The sequence below is a fragment of the Phallusia mammillata genome, chromosome 5 (assembly GCF_965637545.1).
Source record: "Phallusia mammillata chromosome 5, kaPhaMamm4.hap1.1, whole genome shotgun sequence".
Classification (NCBI taxonomy): Eukaryota; Metazoa; Chordata; class Ascidiacea; order Phlebobranchia; family Ascidiidae; genus Phallusia; species Phallusia mammillata.
The window spans coordinates 19,340,956-19,357,208 of NC_137256.1; the positions used below are offsets into that span (position 1 = coordinate 19,340,956).

The 16,253-nt window shown below is 34.9% G+C and overlaps 4 protein-coding genes across 4 annotated transcripts; 3 read left to right on the forward strand and 1 right to left on the reverse strand.

The window, feature by feature from the left end:
• The first annotated feature begins 957 nt into the window (after positions 1-957).
• LOC145228192 (low molecular weight phosphotyrosine protein phosphatase-like) lies at positions 958-2,949 on the forward strand. The gene is made up of 6 exons (XM_080093197.1): positions 958-1,285; positions 1,384-1,480; positions 1,866-1,939; positions 2,003-2,187; positions 2,264-2,366; positions 2,690-2,949. Exons 2-6 carry the CDS (start codon positions 1,450-1,452, stop codon positions 2,774-2,776), a joined length of 480 nt encoding a protein of 159 aa, XP_079949323.1. The 5' UTR covers positions 958-1,285; positions 1,384-1,449; the 3' UTR covers positions 2,777-2,949.
• LOC145228191 (low molecular weight phosphotyrosine protein phosphatase-like) lies at positions 2,793-5,226 on the reverse strand. The gene is made up of 5 exons (XM_080093196.1): positions 5,089-5,226; positions 4,943-5,016; positions 3,983-4,167; positions 3,553-3,661; positions 2,793-2,922 (listed from the first exon to the last, which is right to left on the reverse strand). The coding sequence occupies exons 1-5, from the start codon at positions 5,120-5,122 to the stop codon at positions 2,839-2,841; spliced, it is 486 nt and encodes a 161-aa protein (XP_079949322.1). The 5' UTR covers positions 5,123-5,226; the 3' UTR covers positions 2,793-2,838.
• Positions 5,227-6,011: 785 nt separating this feature from the next.
• On the forward strand, positions 6,012-8,267 carry LOC145227570 (dystrophin-like). The gene has a single exon (XM_080092436.1). The coding sequence runs from the start codon at positions 6,097-6,099 to the stop codon at positions 7,645-7,647; it is 1,551 nt and encodes a 516-aa protein (XP_079948562.1). The 5' UTR covers positions 6,012-6,096; the 3' UTR covers positions 7,648-8,267.
• Positions 8,259-14,797, forward strand: LOC145227572 (BSD domain-containing protein 1-like). The gene is made up of 12 exons (XM_080092438.1): positions 8,259-8,358; positions 9,163-9,232; positions 9,488-9,610; positions 10,113-10,221; positions 10,377-10,441; positions 11,197-11,251; positions 11,612-11,700; positions 11,764-11,856; positions 12,553-12,625; positions 13,099-13,521; positions 14,509-14,615; positions 14,673-14,797. Exons 1-12 carry the CDS (start codon positions 8,345-8,347, stop codon positions 14,703-14,705), a joined length of 1,254 nt encoding a protein of 417 aa, XP_079948564.1. The 5' UTR covers positions 8,259-8,344; the 3' UTR covers positions 14,706-14,797.
• Positions 14,798-16,253: the final 1,456 nt, after the last annotated feature.

Sequence of the window (16,253 nt, forward strand, 5' to 3'; positions counted from 1 at the left end):
TCAACTTACAATGGTTAACTGAAGATTTATTATTTTAAAATGTATTTAAGACCAAATACCTACGCGAGCCAGATTCAATAACATTACGGGCCGTGGTTTGGTGAACCTGATTCGAATTATTTGACAGCTGCTTTTAAAAATAAAGCACCCTCACCAAAGCCAAGAACTCTGACGACTCCTGATTGATAACAACTAGAACGTAAGACAATTAAGGTTTATTAAACAAAATATAAGACTACGACGAACGTAAAGTATAACGTTGGCGATAACTTCGTCTAAAGTGAGTAAGTAAGTGAATGTTTTATTGAATTCGCAAACGCAAAAATATAGTCAAGCGACAACGTGGTATTATAACTCGGGGCAAAGGTAGTGTCGCTCCGAAACAAAGGAAATGATTATCGTACACGGAAGGCGGATACAAGAAACGTTTTTACGATTCCGAACTGCTAGGGCGTGTAGTTTTAGAAAACGCAATCTATAAGGCCGCTTAGACTTTAAAGGAAATACAAAATCGCCTTGACGTGTCAGATGTGCCGCTAAAATAAAAATTACACAAAAATATAAAATACACATTGCTATACACTCGCTTTACCCACTCTCCAGTCATAAGCTAGGTTACAACTGCATGTGTACTATAATCGTGTTTAGGACTGTCAACGGGCTTAATCCACCCCTGTCGATGACACAGGCCGTTTGATACGTTGAAGGCAGCACTAAACACATAACACCTACAGCGAGGACATGTAGGTTGTACTTTGTGTGGTTTGTTGGCGTTTCGGCTCGACTTGGTCTGAATAGGCTAGCCTACGTTGGCGACCGGAGATTGTACATATGTTGCTGAGTTGCAAATTGGGGTCTGGTGCACACAAGAACACCGTTTATAAAATTTAGGTAACATTGTATAAGGAGGCTTTACTTCCAGTAAGTGTTTTGCTTTTCTATATGTTATAGTTTACTTTTTTGTTGGTTTCGAAAAACATTGATACTACATAGACATATGTAGGATCTATGGTAAAAACTACATCAATATGTAAAAACTTGTTGTCACCAATCAAAATCAACTCAAACTCAAACTCAATCGGTGTGATTGACTAAAAAGCGGGCTTTGTTGTCAAGGCAAAGCGAGACGCCGCTTTGCATTTCGAAGCAGATAATCCAGATATTTTCTCGACTTTGCCTTTAAGTTTTTAAATAACAGTCTTTCAAGGGTTTACTCAAAAGCAAAAAAAACTGTCCAACGAACTGTTGGAGTTGTTCGGGCAACGCACTTGCAAATGCCATTCCTGTAAGTGATGATGTTGATTGTTGAATATAATACATATCGTTAATTTGTTGTCAATAATTTACGTGGGATGCTGTTACCAACCTACTTTATATCCACAGACTTTGCGTTTCCGCACAACTTTATGTTACCAGATATTCATTAAGTATACCGGTTAGGTTTTTGAAATGGAACACTCTGTACTTTTTGTATGTTTTGGTAAGTGTGATGAGTACTTGTTTGATTATTTAAATTTTACGCTTTCTTATACTTACTTAACAGATATATGTGCAAACTATGTACTTTTTTTTTTATTTAAAAAAAAAAATTCGACAAGGTTCATTCAAGATCTTTTGCTACCCTGCCACTTAAAGAATGCAATAAGCAACTTACTTACTTCATTTGAGTTAAATCTTGTCAGTAAACAGTTTACAATTACTACTTGTTAGTATTTCAATGAGTTTGCAATTGCAATAGGTAAGTTATTGACAACTGAATATTGCTTGCCAACAATTACCATGATTATGTCTAAATATTAAAGAGCACAGCTGATGCAAGTATGGTGGCATACTTGCATGTATAAAATCGTATTTTCTTGTTATAGGAAACACATGTCGATCCCCGATGGCGGAAGCAATTTTCAAAGAAATACTTTGCAAAAATAAAACAGCAGATAAGGTAGCAAGGCAGTGCTTGTAAACAGGTTTACTTTTTAATTTACTGGTAACAAATTCATAACAGTGGCATGTGAAAAGCTGTGGAGTAAGTTCAATACAAGCTGGAGCACCACCCAGTGACCATGGCCGAGTGTGCATGGAAAGACGTGGAATTTTCTATCACATACAGGACCACAAGGCAAAAACTATTTTAAAAGAAGATTTTCATGACTTTGAGTTTATTTTAGGAATGGATTCAAACAATATGAGGTATAAATTTGGCAGTATTAGTGTTGAGGTTATTTATTAACAACAAAGCATACATTTTTCCTTCTTGTGATTACAGGGTACTGAAACAGATGTGTGAGCAGGTGGAATGTAAAGCAAACATACAATCCTTGGGGTCATATGATCCACTTTCATCCGATGGGGTTATCCATGATCCTTATGTAAGCTGACATTTTTGACCATTACAAATAATTTTGTAACTTTGTTTGGCCTGATATTTTGCAACGGCTTACCAACTATACGAACATCAAAAATGTTTAATATATTTGCTGTCAAAAACCTAACTGTTAATACATTTTTAGAAGTGATGCTCATTATTAATCCTGTGTTCAGTTGCCTGTCTGGTGATAAATAATCAATTTAGGCAGGATATGCAATTAAATGTAAATGCCCACATAAAGAATGTATATATAATTATTTCAAAACTACACCTTCGAAATAAATTGACAAATCTAGTATACATACCCTAACTACTTTTGCACAGGGTGGACCTATGGAGGCCTATGAATCAGTTTATCAGCAAATCTTAAGATCCTGTGAAAGTTTTTACAACAAAGCCTTCTCAGGATAAATCAGGACAAAGGCAATTCTTATGCGACTTATTTATTGATAGAAAAGTGCTCAAGTGCAACATCAAATGTTTCTTGACTCTAAAAAGTTTTTACATGATCTCCAGCACTGTTCGTACACCGTGTCAAAATCCTTGTCATTTGAACTCTGTAAAAAAAAATTTTTTAGAAACACTGTTTTTTGTGATACATGGTAAGCTAAGTTACAATTTTACAAAAAATCAACTTGACTATTTTTGTAAAAGCATTAAGTCAGATTGACACACAAAGAGTTGTGTTGTGCAAAAAGCAATTCTTGTACAACAAATTGCCTTGTAATAAATATACTATAAGCAAAGTTAACTAACATATTACGGATGATTTTGGTTAATTGCATGTCTATTTTGCCAAGCTTTTTATGCCATTACCCAGACTATGCATTTATTCACATTTGTATTGTTTAAAAATCTCTTACACAATAAAATGCCAAACAAAAAAGAATATGGGATTTATTTAAATATGTGAGTATATATCTGGATTTGTTTTGATTTAAATAATAAGCTTCAGATACTTCAGATAAACAATTACCATGCAAATAAAAGGAATATGTAATTAACCACAATTCAACTAAGCAGATTTGTCTGTACATAACCAATCTGTATTGTCTTGGTGTTAATGCACTGATTACTTAAGTGTGTTTGTAAACCATGCATAAATTTGTAGCACATACTTTTGCACGAAATACCCTTTCCAAATTTTAATGGTATATTTTTAAAACAGTTTGATTATATATACTCACATAGTAAGGATCCTCAATGATGTCACCAAAGGTTTTGTTGTCGTCAAAAGTGCCAAGCATTAACAGTTCAGCCTTATGTCCTGTTTTGGGTGCCATCCTTTTTAAATCACTGTGAGAGACAAATACCATGTTAGTGTACAGTACTGACACTCAGAAAGCTTCAGAATAAAATATGCTATTAGTACTTTTGCATTTTGAGGAAAATAATACGTACTTAAGATGTGGTTTGTGAGAAATTGGAATTAAACACAAGTTATCAAAACTGAGAGAACAATCAATGGCACATGTTTTTGCATTTTAGAAAACTGATCGGTTACCAGAATAAAATATCCAAAACACACAATTTGCTGCCTAGTCAATGCTTTTTTAGCAGTTCTCCACTTTGCCCAAAGAGTTTTAATGTCTAAACACCTGATTCTTGCTTTCTTACCTCATGTTGTTTTCATCCATACCAAAAATGTAGTCAAATGTGTCATAGTCTTGTCTTGTAATTTTTCTGGCTCTGTGCTTCTTTACAAGTTCATACACACCATGTGACTTCATGCATGCCTGACCACGATAATCAGGTGGTGACCCGCTTTCATGTCCAGAAGTTGCTGCACTATCCACATTCCACTAAAAAACAAATGTGCTAAAGTTAAACAGTCAGTTTAAAATTGGTCTTAAAATATAAATTGTCTGCAACACTACACACTGTCAGGTAGAAAAACGCACATGTGCAAATATTTTGAATAATAACAACACTATACAGGGACTTGAAAAGTAATTTAATCAAAAACATAACAGCCAACATACTTGTGTATATAGAATACATTATCCGCATCCAGTCTGCAGAGTGTGGCAGCTGCACGCACGATTTTTTTTTGAAAAAAAATGTTTGCACGCCAAGTTTTTGGGGTTTGCACATTTTGCACCAAAGGCATTTAATTGGGCTGTATCAATTGACCTCTTTTACTTGCTTTGCGTCTGCTGAAATTGGTCTTGCACGCGAACTTACGGGTCGTGCACGCAAACTTATGGGTTGTGCACGCGAACTTACGGGTTGTGCACGCGGGACATGTAGGTCCTGCACGCACAAGATCTCGTCGGGAACTGCCATGTTCTGCAGACTGGATCCACATACACTAACATGACTACAGCGATAGTTGAAGTGTATGCATGTTTTTTTCTATATACACAAGTACTCTGGCAGTTATGTTTTTGATTATATTACAAAAATGTTGTGAAAAAATATTTGACATTAGTATTTCACAAAACAATATACATTCAAAGTAGATTCTTTTTTGAAGAAAAGAGGTCAACATCACTGATACCACTGTGTTTTAGCAATGTAAATAATTTGGGGACTTATTTGATTTTTATAATAAATGTTAGCAGATACATTTCTTACGTTTTGTAATAATCCTTTCTCTTGCAATATTTTCTTCATGCATGCTTCAGCGATTGGAGAACGACAAATATTGCCTAGAAAGTAAAAAAAAACATTAAAAACTTGTGTCAAAATAAAAACAAACCCTTAAAAATTCAAATACCTACCTAAACAAACAAACAATGCTCCCTTTTCTGTCATCTTTACAAGGTTGTTTCACGAGTTAAATAAAATGCCAACTTTCATCAAAAATGTTTCTGTAATTTGGGAAATCCCCCCAAATTGTTTAGGATGAGAAGTAGGGAGAAGTTTTTATGTCGTATTTAAAAGTTGCTTTGTAGATTTGTAAAAATAACCAATTTTAGTTAACCAATGACCAATGAAAATAACCAATGTTTTTTTAATCAAAAAACTAAATTTTCAACACAAAAATAGTTATATATTTTATTAAAACTTCTTATCTTTAACTTCTCCAAAAAATTTTTGATCAATTTATTTCAAGCAATCTGAAAACTAACATTTGTTTTTGTGTCTATAAACATTTATGCTTAAAATAAAAATAAATAATATATTTTGTACTACGGTAAATAAACTTTAAATAGGTTACAGTACGCTCATTGGACGTAAATCAGCTGACGTTTTGTTTTGAAATATCTTTGTTGTTTTGGATTTTCGGTGATTCATTTTGCTGTTTACATTGAATACAGTTGTGTATTTTTGCTGTTAGTTTTTCAAAATTCTAAACTGTTTTTATCAGAAACATACTTGCTATTTAAATGAACGTAAGAACATTGTTACTTCTTGCCAAACGTTTTTATAAAACTAACATACGAGAAAAGAAAATATAACTGTTGCTATAGTTGTAGCAAGTTAAATGATATTGATTACAACGAAAACTGTTTAAAATTAGTCAGTAGATTTGATTCATAGCATTTGCTTGTGAGTACCGAACTATTCTAATGTGTTTTATGTCACAGAAGTAAATAAAACTGTTGCTAGTTGTATTAAGAATTAAGATATATATATGCCATTGGTTACAACCATTGGAACAAAAGTAGATTAAATTCAGAACTGCAGCTGGTAGGTTGAAGTAATCTAATGTGTTTACTAATTTTTAGTGAAATGGACTGGACACCAAATAATGTTACAAATACTGTAGGCTAAAAAACTGAATCATGGAAGAAACACCAAAACAATGTGTTGATAATCTGATTTGCAAAGTCAACTGTGACTATCAGGATATCAAGTACAGTGTGTACAGAGCAGCAATGAAACTTTGCCACTTGCAGCAGTATTTCAAACTAGATGCAATAAACCACCAATGTGTGCTAGACTCATTTACAAAATATTTTCAAAAGCGATTTGGAAAATCTCTCTTATATGTTACTGAACAAGTGGTTACATATGATGAACTGAATCAAATTGTGGAAACAATATATAGAACATCTGGAATAACTGTAACTTTGCTAAAAGAATCAATTGCATATTTAATATTTGAAACATTCAAGGACATAAGAAACCACAGCGTCAGTATTCTTCCATCCATCCAATTTTTCTTATTGTTAGGTAGCCAAGACGTCAGAAGCAAATATAAGTCAATTTTTGAGTTGTACGCTGGCTCACAAAGGGTCATGAGTCGAAGCAGGCTTTCTTTGTGTTTAGCTCACATTGTTCGCATCACAGACATTGTTTGTGAATCTAGTAATTTCGCAAAAATTAAACCCGCTGTAGACAGTTGCTTTGAAGGCGTCCTTGGCTCATCAATTTCTGAAGATCAATTCCTTCAATGGCTAGAGATGGAACCACAGTCGATTGTATGGTTACCCACAATGCATCGTTTGAATGTTGCTAAAACCTCAGTGCACAATGTCCAGTGTGCAACATGTAAAGTACGTCCCATAGTTGGATTAAGGTTTCAATGTTTACGGTGTCTGGACTACAATTCTTGCCAAGTTTGTTTTTTAACCAGAAAATGCATAACACGTTCTCATCGGCTAACTCATCCTCGGCAAGAGTATTGCTTACCTGCTGGTTCAAAGCAAAAAGTCAATGCTCTTGCGCGTACAGTAAGAAACATTGTAACAAAACGGTACAAGCATAAAGCTCTGTCTTCAAGCTTTTTGCCGATCCAACAGAAGGGAGATTTAGTCGACGAAGATCTTGTTGTGTCAAACTTTGATGATGTAAACAATCTTGCTGATCAAGAAAAGGAACAATTGGAAAAACTTGTTTCAAAGCTAAAGGATGAAAATGACAAAATGACAGGAACAGTTAATATGCTGGAAACCAGCAAAAATGAAGTGGTTAAACTGGACGAAGAAAGAGTTCTCTTACAGGGTGAACTCGATACTGTTAACCTGCACAATAGAAATCTTAAAGCTGAGTTAGACAATTTAAAGTGCGTTGTTTTTGCCGATGGGTTCGCCGACGATGAAGCGGAGGATACAATGGATGAGAGCAGCAGTCTTACTCACTCAGATTTGGATGACAGCAGGGGTAAACCTAAGGACAAAGTAGATCAGGATTTATCAAAATCAGGTTATGAGGACAAGTATATAACTGAAGAAAATCAAGAAAATCCTTTTTTGTTATTGGCTGACACTATCTTGCTGTCAATGGATGAACCTGAATGCCTCACTTCAAATAGAAATGCTGTTTTATCTGCTGCTGAAAAAGTTAAAACCCAATTCTGTGATGTTATTGATTGTGCACTAGAACTTCAGTAGGTTAGTGGTTTAAATTTAGCAAAAATACCCGATACAGTAATGCTGCAAAAAAAATATTGTCAACTGAACTGCTTCAACAAAAATAATGATACTAATATAGGTTCTACTTTATACTTTTTTGTTTTTGATATATTGTTTATATTATGTTGCATAAAATACCAAGTTGTTGTATGTTGTTTTCTATTGTAATTCAGTACTGTTTTCTAAATGTATACTTGTTGTACAATTTGTTAGTTGTTCCTGGAAATTCAATAGTTCTGATAGTTTTAGTAAAACATGATCAAACTTTATACACGATATTGTTGTAAACTATTAATTTTGACAAGCAAAAACACATGTTCCTTTGATGCTTAAGTTACTTAGTATACTTTCATTGGTTTGAATAAAAGTTTACAAATAATTGTTCAATCCATCAATGTTTACTTATTTTTTCCGAAGTTTATACACCACGATTGAATGATTGATACTATGCTGTAGCTATTTTGCTGTAATTACACATGATGTTTTGAAATGATTTTTGCACACTTTTGTTTTCATGTCATTATTTAGCCTTTGTTTGTGACCCATGTGTTTTGTAAACAACATTTAAAGCATTATATGATAGAATCTTTATTTTTCAGTTTGTCACAGTGTTAGTTCCATACCTGTCTACTGTCGTTGTTTGTTTTGTTTCCACAAAGTACTGCCATAACTTAAAATGAGTGAAAAAGGGTAAGTTTATTTATTTATTTTTACAACTTTTCATAAACAACTTACGTTTAGCCATTTAGCCACAGTGGTATGTTGTGCTTTGCACCATTTTAACACATCTTCTATTCCTCCTATCTGATTAAATCAGCTGCTTCAAATTCAGTATCCAGCGATTTCACCTATTATATGCTAACAAATGACAAATGTGATATAACAACATTGTTTTGAGCTAAACCAGCGGTTCTCAAACTGGGGTCTGCGTTCCTTTAGAGGTCCGTGAAGCAATTTTGCAGGGACCGCGTCTTATTTGGCATCAATTTGTGCCAGTGAATAAGTTTAAATCAAAGTAAAATTGAAAATCGACTGTCTCCATTGTTAAACAATAGCCTTTATTCCATGACAACTAACAAAAAAGCAATTGTTTGCGCATAATCGCCATGTTTTCTGTCTTGTCTGTAATGTGACAAACTGTTTTTGGATCATTGCTATGCGTAATTTTGCATTATCCGGTTAAAATTCTGAAAATCAACTTTCGGTTTGTTAAAATACACATTCCAGCTAAATGACTGTGAGCCTTCGTTATAATGGGAAAGGGACCGCTTTGAAAAAATAATGAAAAAGTTTGAGAACTACTGAGCTAAACAATACCAGCCAGTATTTTGACATTTTCTATTGTTATCGCCAGGTGAAATAAAACCACGCAACTTGGTACCACACCATCATTGTTTTTTGGGGGGCACAATCATGTTTTTCACAATCTGCATATCCATGTTTGGTATTTTGCAATGTATGAATCATAAGGAAACCTTTTACACTTTTGTGCAGAGACGAAGAAGATGACTCAGCAAGTGCCCCTTCATGGTGGGGATCATTTTATGACACAGCAAAACGAAAGGTAAAGTAAAATGCACTTATGTAAAATTCATATTATTGATATTCTACACCTGATTCGCAGGCAACAGGACAGATTAGAAAATAAAGATGACAACATCAGTAAAAATGGATTATCTATCCATTTTTACTTGCTATTTTATTTCATGTTTTATTTCAAAGAAAGATTTCTGTTTGCTGTTACTGCAGAAACTGCATTAAATCAGCGCTAGCAATCATTTGTTGAAAAAGGTCCAACACTATTTTGTCACTTTTTTAGTTGGTGGAAACGAATGAGTTTATGCTTCGAGACATGAAGGAATTTACAGAAACTGTTAAAACTGACACATCAAAAATCGTTGCGGCTACAGCTACATCTATGAAAGACCAGCTTAACATTAAGGTGATTTGCAACACTAAAAAACATTTTCTTCTATTTTTTAGTTTATCTCTGTTTCTTAGTATTTTTTGTGATAAGTTTTGTAATCTTTACTTAATAATTTGCAAATATGAGGTTACATTTTTAGCAAATCAGTAAAATCCGAACTTTAGATATACAATTTTGGTATGTTTTTGACTTTGTTTAAAAGATACCCACAACTTTTTTCTTTTTTCTTTTTCTGTTTAAAGTTGTTTGTGCCACTATTTGGGCCAAAAAAAGTAATACAGAGCTTCAAATTTGTACTGTTAAGGGGAATCATAAGTTTGACCCTGTATTTTTTAATCTGGTTAACCTAACTATTACTCAAGCTCCCTAAGTTCGTAAAAAAGTATATATGTCTCACTGTATATCAGTACAAACACAATTTTGATTGCTGATGCATAAAATGTAAATAAATAAACTGTTGCTGCATAAAATGTTGTCAAAAAATTCAAGATGTCAATACAGTCTTTGTATCAAACAGGTGGATTTAAATGAAGCGTCCCATGCCACAAAAGTAGTAACCAACACTCTTTCTGGCTTTCTTGGAAGTGTTGTTAACCATGTAACTCCACAACCACCATCAGAAAACGGTAAAAAAACATCAACCCTGAGTTTGTAATTAAACAATAACCTAAGCTAAACTAGAACAAACTGTTCCTTTGGTGTTGTGAGCTACCAAGATTTTAGTCACTTAAATTTCTACAACAGAATAAAACTTTCAACAAATTAATTATTTACTGTGTAGAAAATGAAGATTCAACAGTTTTTGTTGGAACCTCCTCTGGTGTAAAGGTTATCTCCCCCGCTGAGGTGAGCAAAAATTCACTTGATGTGAAAATTATTGTTTTGTCTACAGCAGGGGTGGGCAACCTGCAGCCCACGGGCCGCATGCGGCCCTTCATTAAAGGTTGTGCGGCCCACAGAGATGCTTGGATTTCAAAAGTACTGGCAAACGAGTCCAATTATTACATATTTTTGGGCTGATTAATGCGCCTGGTGCTAGTTTTCTGCGATCTGGCAAAATGTGGCTAGAATCAAATATGAATTATACTTGTAGTTAAGCATATTTGGTAAGAAACAAAGCAAAATCACTTTGTGTTATGCACATGTGCGGCCCGCGATCCAATTTTGACATTCATAATTGGCCCTACAGTAACAAAGGTCGCCCACCCCTGGTCTACAGTGTTTGCCTACATATCTGGTATTGCGCCAAAACTAGCACAAGTGCTTTTTAACCAAAATGTAGTAATGCAAGAAATTTATATGACTTTTTGAAAAAACAACAACTAGGTTTTATGTCTTAGACATGTTGGAATTGGTCTGGAAACAGTGGCTCCCTCACTTTTTAGATGCAACCCAAATATTTATTTAAAAAAGATGATCTTGCCACCCATGGATATGCCTGGTTACTATTAGGGTCACATTTCCATCTGAAAAAATTACTGAGCCAGTTTTGGTCAAAATTTTTTGGCAAGTTGATCAAAGTTTAATGTTTTTACAAGCGCATAACTTGCCATGTTAAAAACAACATTTAAACAACAACTACAAAAAATATATCGTTGCAGGCTCGACTCTTTGCAATACAAACTGACCCAGGAACATACTGCAATGAGCCTGGTAGTAAGTTGACAAACATGACTGTAAAAAAACTGAAACACTGCAAAGGGTGTAACTTGCGACGTTAGGTGACGTCCGGGCAGAAAATAGTCTTTACCGAGTTGTAAAATTCTGCCTCCCCATCGATTTTAACAAGTGGGCGCCTATGAACTATGTTAAATAAACAGTCATTTCTGTTCTTGGATACCTTAATTCTAGTTTGTAGTTTCATATGTTAGCAAGGCTGCAAATGTAATGCTCAGGTCACTTTGTGCTTGGCCGAGCACCAAAAACAGCAACTCGGGTTCTGGCTCGGCTCGCTCGGCTCGGCTCATTCTTACTTTTTACCACACACAATGTTCTAAAAATGTGTAAAATATGCAGATTCAGCAGATTTTGAAATATGGGTAAGCACATTTAATCTGGAGGAATTACGCGAACCAATTTCCCTACTTATGTTGGACTGCAAGGAGGTATTGTTTTTTTTTGCTAAATGCTTACAAATTTGTTAATATTTCTTCATTCTGTCAACACAGGTTCGAGCCCTTTACACAAAACTTGTACCAGACGCAGTGTCCCATCATGATTTCTGGACAAGATACTTTTACAAGATTCATGAATTGCAGAAGGTATTTGCAGTTGTTAATTCAAACAATAGAGAGCTAACATCATACCCAGTGGTGGGATTGAAATTTTTTATCAGTCGGTTTTATCACAAAAGTCAGATTTTTCACCTGGTCCTGTTACAAAAAGTCCATTGACAGTAGCCGGTAATGCCAACCGGTTCGCTGTTCTCATAAAATTTCATAAGACGGTTCTATGGAACCGGTGCGAACCAGCTAAATCCCATCACTGATCATACCTCATGGCAGAATGACATTTAGCTAAATTTTGATAGGTGGCACAAAAATTGAATGATTAATTTAGCAGGGTTGGGAAGTAAGTTTTTAAAAATTTTGGTTTTGAAGTTAGTTTTCCTGATTTTTGAATGATAATACCCTACCCCAATGCAAACAGCCCCGACCGTCAGCATTTTTATACATATATATATATATACTGTTTAAATGAGTATTTGTGTACTTTGTGCCACCTATCAAAATTTAGCTTAATATGGGTCCGCAGTGCAGTATAGTGTTGGTAGATTTTCCCAAAAATACCATGCAGCCTGTAACTAAGAACTGTATGTTGTGTACATCATTAAATCCTTGTAACAAATTGAGCTGTTCTGAAAAAATTGCCTAATTGTACTTGACACCATACAGCCTATTTGCAAAAGTGTAAAAAAATGGTCTTGTCACATATTTCTTTTTTTTTTTGCACTACAGGCTGAGGCTCGACGGGCTCAACTTGTACAAAGAGCTGAAAAGAAAGAAACCGAGCTCTCATGGGATGATGAAGGTAAAGTATTACAGTGTTAGAAAATTGTGCTTTCACCTCCTAAAACTACTAACACATTGTTTGATTGTAAAATATTTACTTTATTTAATAAACCAATGGTGTATGTACAACAATATAAATTTAGGACTGGATAACTTACTTAAAATTAATATCCAAAGAATGAATAAAATGTTCATGTGTCTCCATAATCATCATTGAATGTAAAATCAAATGTTTGAAACAAGTGATTCAAAAATAACCAGTTTCTCATGAAAAAACAAAATTGTCAATGTATGCAAAACCAGCAAACACCAATTTTCACCATATGTAAAACATGGTTTAAACCAGCAAACACCAATTAAAATGTTTTCTCCTATAACATAAAAAGCAACACTGTTGTATTTTGAGGAGTAATGTTACAGTATCTAAATTTATGCTAATTGTTTTTTTACGGTTTGGCTTAACCTTTTTTTACATAATTTTGCTCTTTTCAGATGACTTTGACATTGAGGTTATCACAGCAACACCAGAAAATGAGACAAAGCCTGTTGATCAACCTGACAACGTAGTCGCTGAAAATGCAGACCCTTCCCCACCACTTGATGTCACCACAGATACTTCTGTATCAACACAAGATTGCGCTAAAGACACTTTGCCCATTGCTGATCCCGACACATTAGCAGCAGACAATAAGGATACCTCGCCACATGAGGGCGCTAAAGACAATGACACTGAAACCGCTGAAGTGTTAGAAGCCGATTTGGAATTGCCAGCAAAAGATGAACCTAAGAGTTTAGTTGTTGATGAAATTACGAAGTCATCACCTGGAAAAGTGGACGAAAAGGTGACTGGGTGTATTGCCACCACCAAAGCCTCTTGTGATGCAAAATCTGCTACTACAGAAGTTGCTGTAAAAGGTAGAATGTCTATTGCATGTATGTATGGTGTCACACTCTGTTTTCTGCTTAAGAATACAAGTATTTTGGAAATTTTACTAATTTAAGAACTCACATCAGACAAAGTTTTGCTAAATACAGATGGATGGTGCAAAGACCTTTTCTGAATTTATAACAACTTATTATGTGAAAATGCGGACAGCTAGGGCAATTAGGGTTAGGCTGAGGTTTTATGGTTATAATAATGACAATAAAACCAACTTACAAACTTTTTTCCTAACATTAAATTTAGTCGCTAACTGGATCCCAGTCTCATCATTAATTTAAATAACTGTGCTCTTTACACCACCTATCGGTATTTAGCACACCTTGTGCATTGTGAGTTCTTATGTTAGTAGCTCCTCTAAGCTTTTCAACTTATGAACTAGAACTTAGGTGTCATCAAAAATTACGTCCCTACTTAGTTACACCATTTTAAGGTGAGGAGGTAAAATTTATTTTTAAAGCTGGTTTACTAAACAACCTGGTTTAGACTATCGTATTTTTTCTGTTCTTATAAGTAGCATTGGTTTGATTTAACCCACAGAAACCTAATGTTTTCATACACGTATTATTTACCAACCTTCCAAATTAAAAAAAAAAATTAAAATAGGGTCGGGCAAGTTTAGAAAATTGCACCGAGCAGACACAATTCATTATATAGGCTGGACATGAGTACAATGTTGTTGTTCTAGATTTGTTCACTGTAAAATTGAAGTACAGTAACTTATTGTGAAAAAATATACCCCTATACCTGTCACTAAATCCAGCATCGCAGTTTAAGGGTATATGCTTGCCATTATTAATTATTAAACAATTAATAGTTTATCTAAGGCAGTTTCAAGATATTAACAAGCCCACAGCATATAGAAGTCGTAAGCATATTAGGATTTGTTTGTTTTTTCACCTAAAGAAACAAAAACAAATGTCATGAAAAAATTTCCTCTTTTTTGGACATATTTAAAACAGAGTCCTCTAGTGGTGGAAGTTCTGACTGGGAGAAGGAATTTGACTTGGAAATGACTGAAGATGAGATTAAAGAAGCGCTGCTTGAAGACGTCGAAAATATTGATGAGGTAAGTTATAGAAACAATATAAAAAAAACTTCCCGAATTTCATATTTCCTGTCACAGGAGGAGGTAGAGGGCTGGGAAGAGTGGGAATGAAAGGTTGTGTTGAAATGGCCGCTTTGGTGGAATTGTGTTTTAATTTATCGAAAGGTTTAAGTGCAAATAAATTTTATGTACACAGTTGTCAATTTTGTTGCTCCAATTTTAAATTGTTTGGTGTTTGTTGCACCGTTTTGTTGCTGAGGCTGGTAAAAAATAAAGATGTTTTGATATTTTAGTTACATCGCAAGATTAAACTTGCGAACCTGTGCCAACTCCGGTTACATTAACCGTACGTTAAATAATACTTTGAACTGGATTTGTTCCGCAACTACTAAACCTAATATCCTGACACCGACAAACTTTTAAGCCCGATTTCTGCTTGCGTATTTTCTTGCCCGCGACAAGTAAAAAGAGATGAGCGAGCACGACCGCCTTGTCCTCACAAGCTTGTGGGTTCTATCCTATATCGGCTTCCTGTGTTTCACGAAGAAAACCGCCCTTTATCTTATCATTCCGGAACCAGTTTCTTCAGCTGGAATGAGTTGTGCGCAAAATTGTTTATCATCAGGCTCAGTTGTAAAATGGATTTGCCGAATTTTGTGCAGCCAATCGTTGTTTGTATGCGAAATTGTTGTTTTGAACAGACTAGAAGTTATTGATATTAGGGTCTACTTTGTTCCGGCTTTATACACATTATTACTGCATTTTTAACTTTAGCTTAACCGACTTGACAACAAAAGGTTATTTGTTTGTCATTGAACGTACGTATTGCCGCACATAAAGTAGCGCAACCGAGAACATCACGCCGTCAGGAAAAGTCGCTGTACGGTGTGAAGACCCCGTCGTTTGCCGTCGAACACAAAAACGCGACGCTATGCGCCAACCGCGTCTGATGTGAATTTCGATTTTTGTTTTACATCATTGTTATTTCTACACCCATGCTTTTTGTTAGATTTTGCGTTCAAAGTTCCGTTGCTTGTTGGCTTTACACATCAACATACGCTCTGCTGGGTACAATTGTTTGAGTTACTAACAATTATTGACAAAAGTTGTGCTATCTAGCAACATGAAGAAGTGTCATGAAACAATAGAGCATAACTTTACCGCTTTCGGCTTACATTATTATTTTGAAACCTTATTAACATCCGTCTTAAAGTCGAGGGATGCAATCGAGGACCGCTTACAATCGAGTGAATGCGGTAGCTTTTTTAAGTGGGTAATTGTTATACGTAAGCACACTACACTGCAATATAGGCTATCCTCGCTTGTTTGCAAAAAACGAATGAAATTCTTTTCAGCTAAACGATTTCACAATCTGTCCGAACTGTGTATGACGTCACCTTCTTACGTTATCAATTTGTCTGTTTATATAATTAATTGCAAACAATAGGCATACATAAAATCAAGTGCCTAAGGTTACTGGGCTAGCCTAAAAAAATTTCCATCCTAGTAAAACCCAAGTTTGATTAATTCATGGCCAGTATATGTATTTTAAAGTACAATTTCATGGTTGCATAAATTCGTCTCCGCTAACTTAGATACTAAATAAAGTTAGGCTGTAAACCGTGTAGGCTACCTGAGCTCTTGTGATTAACTCGCGCA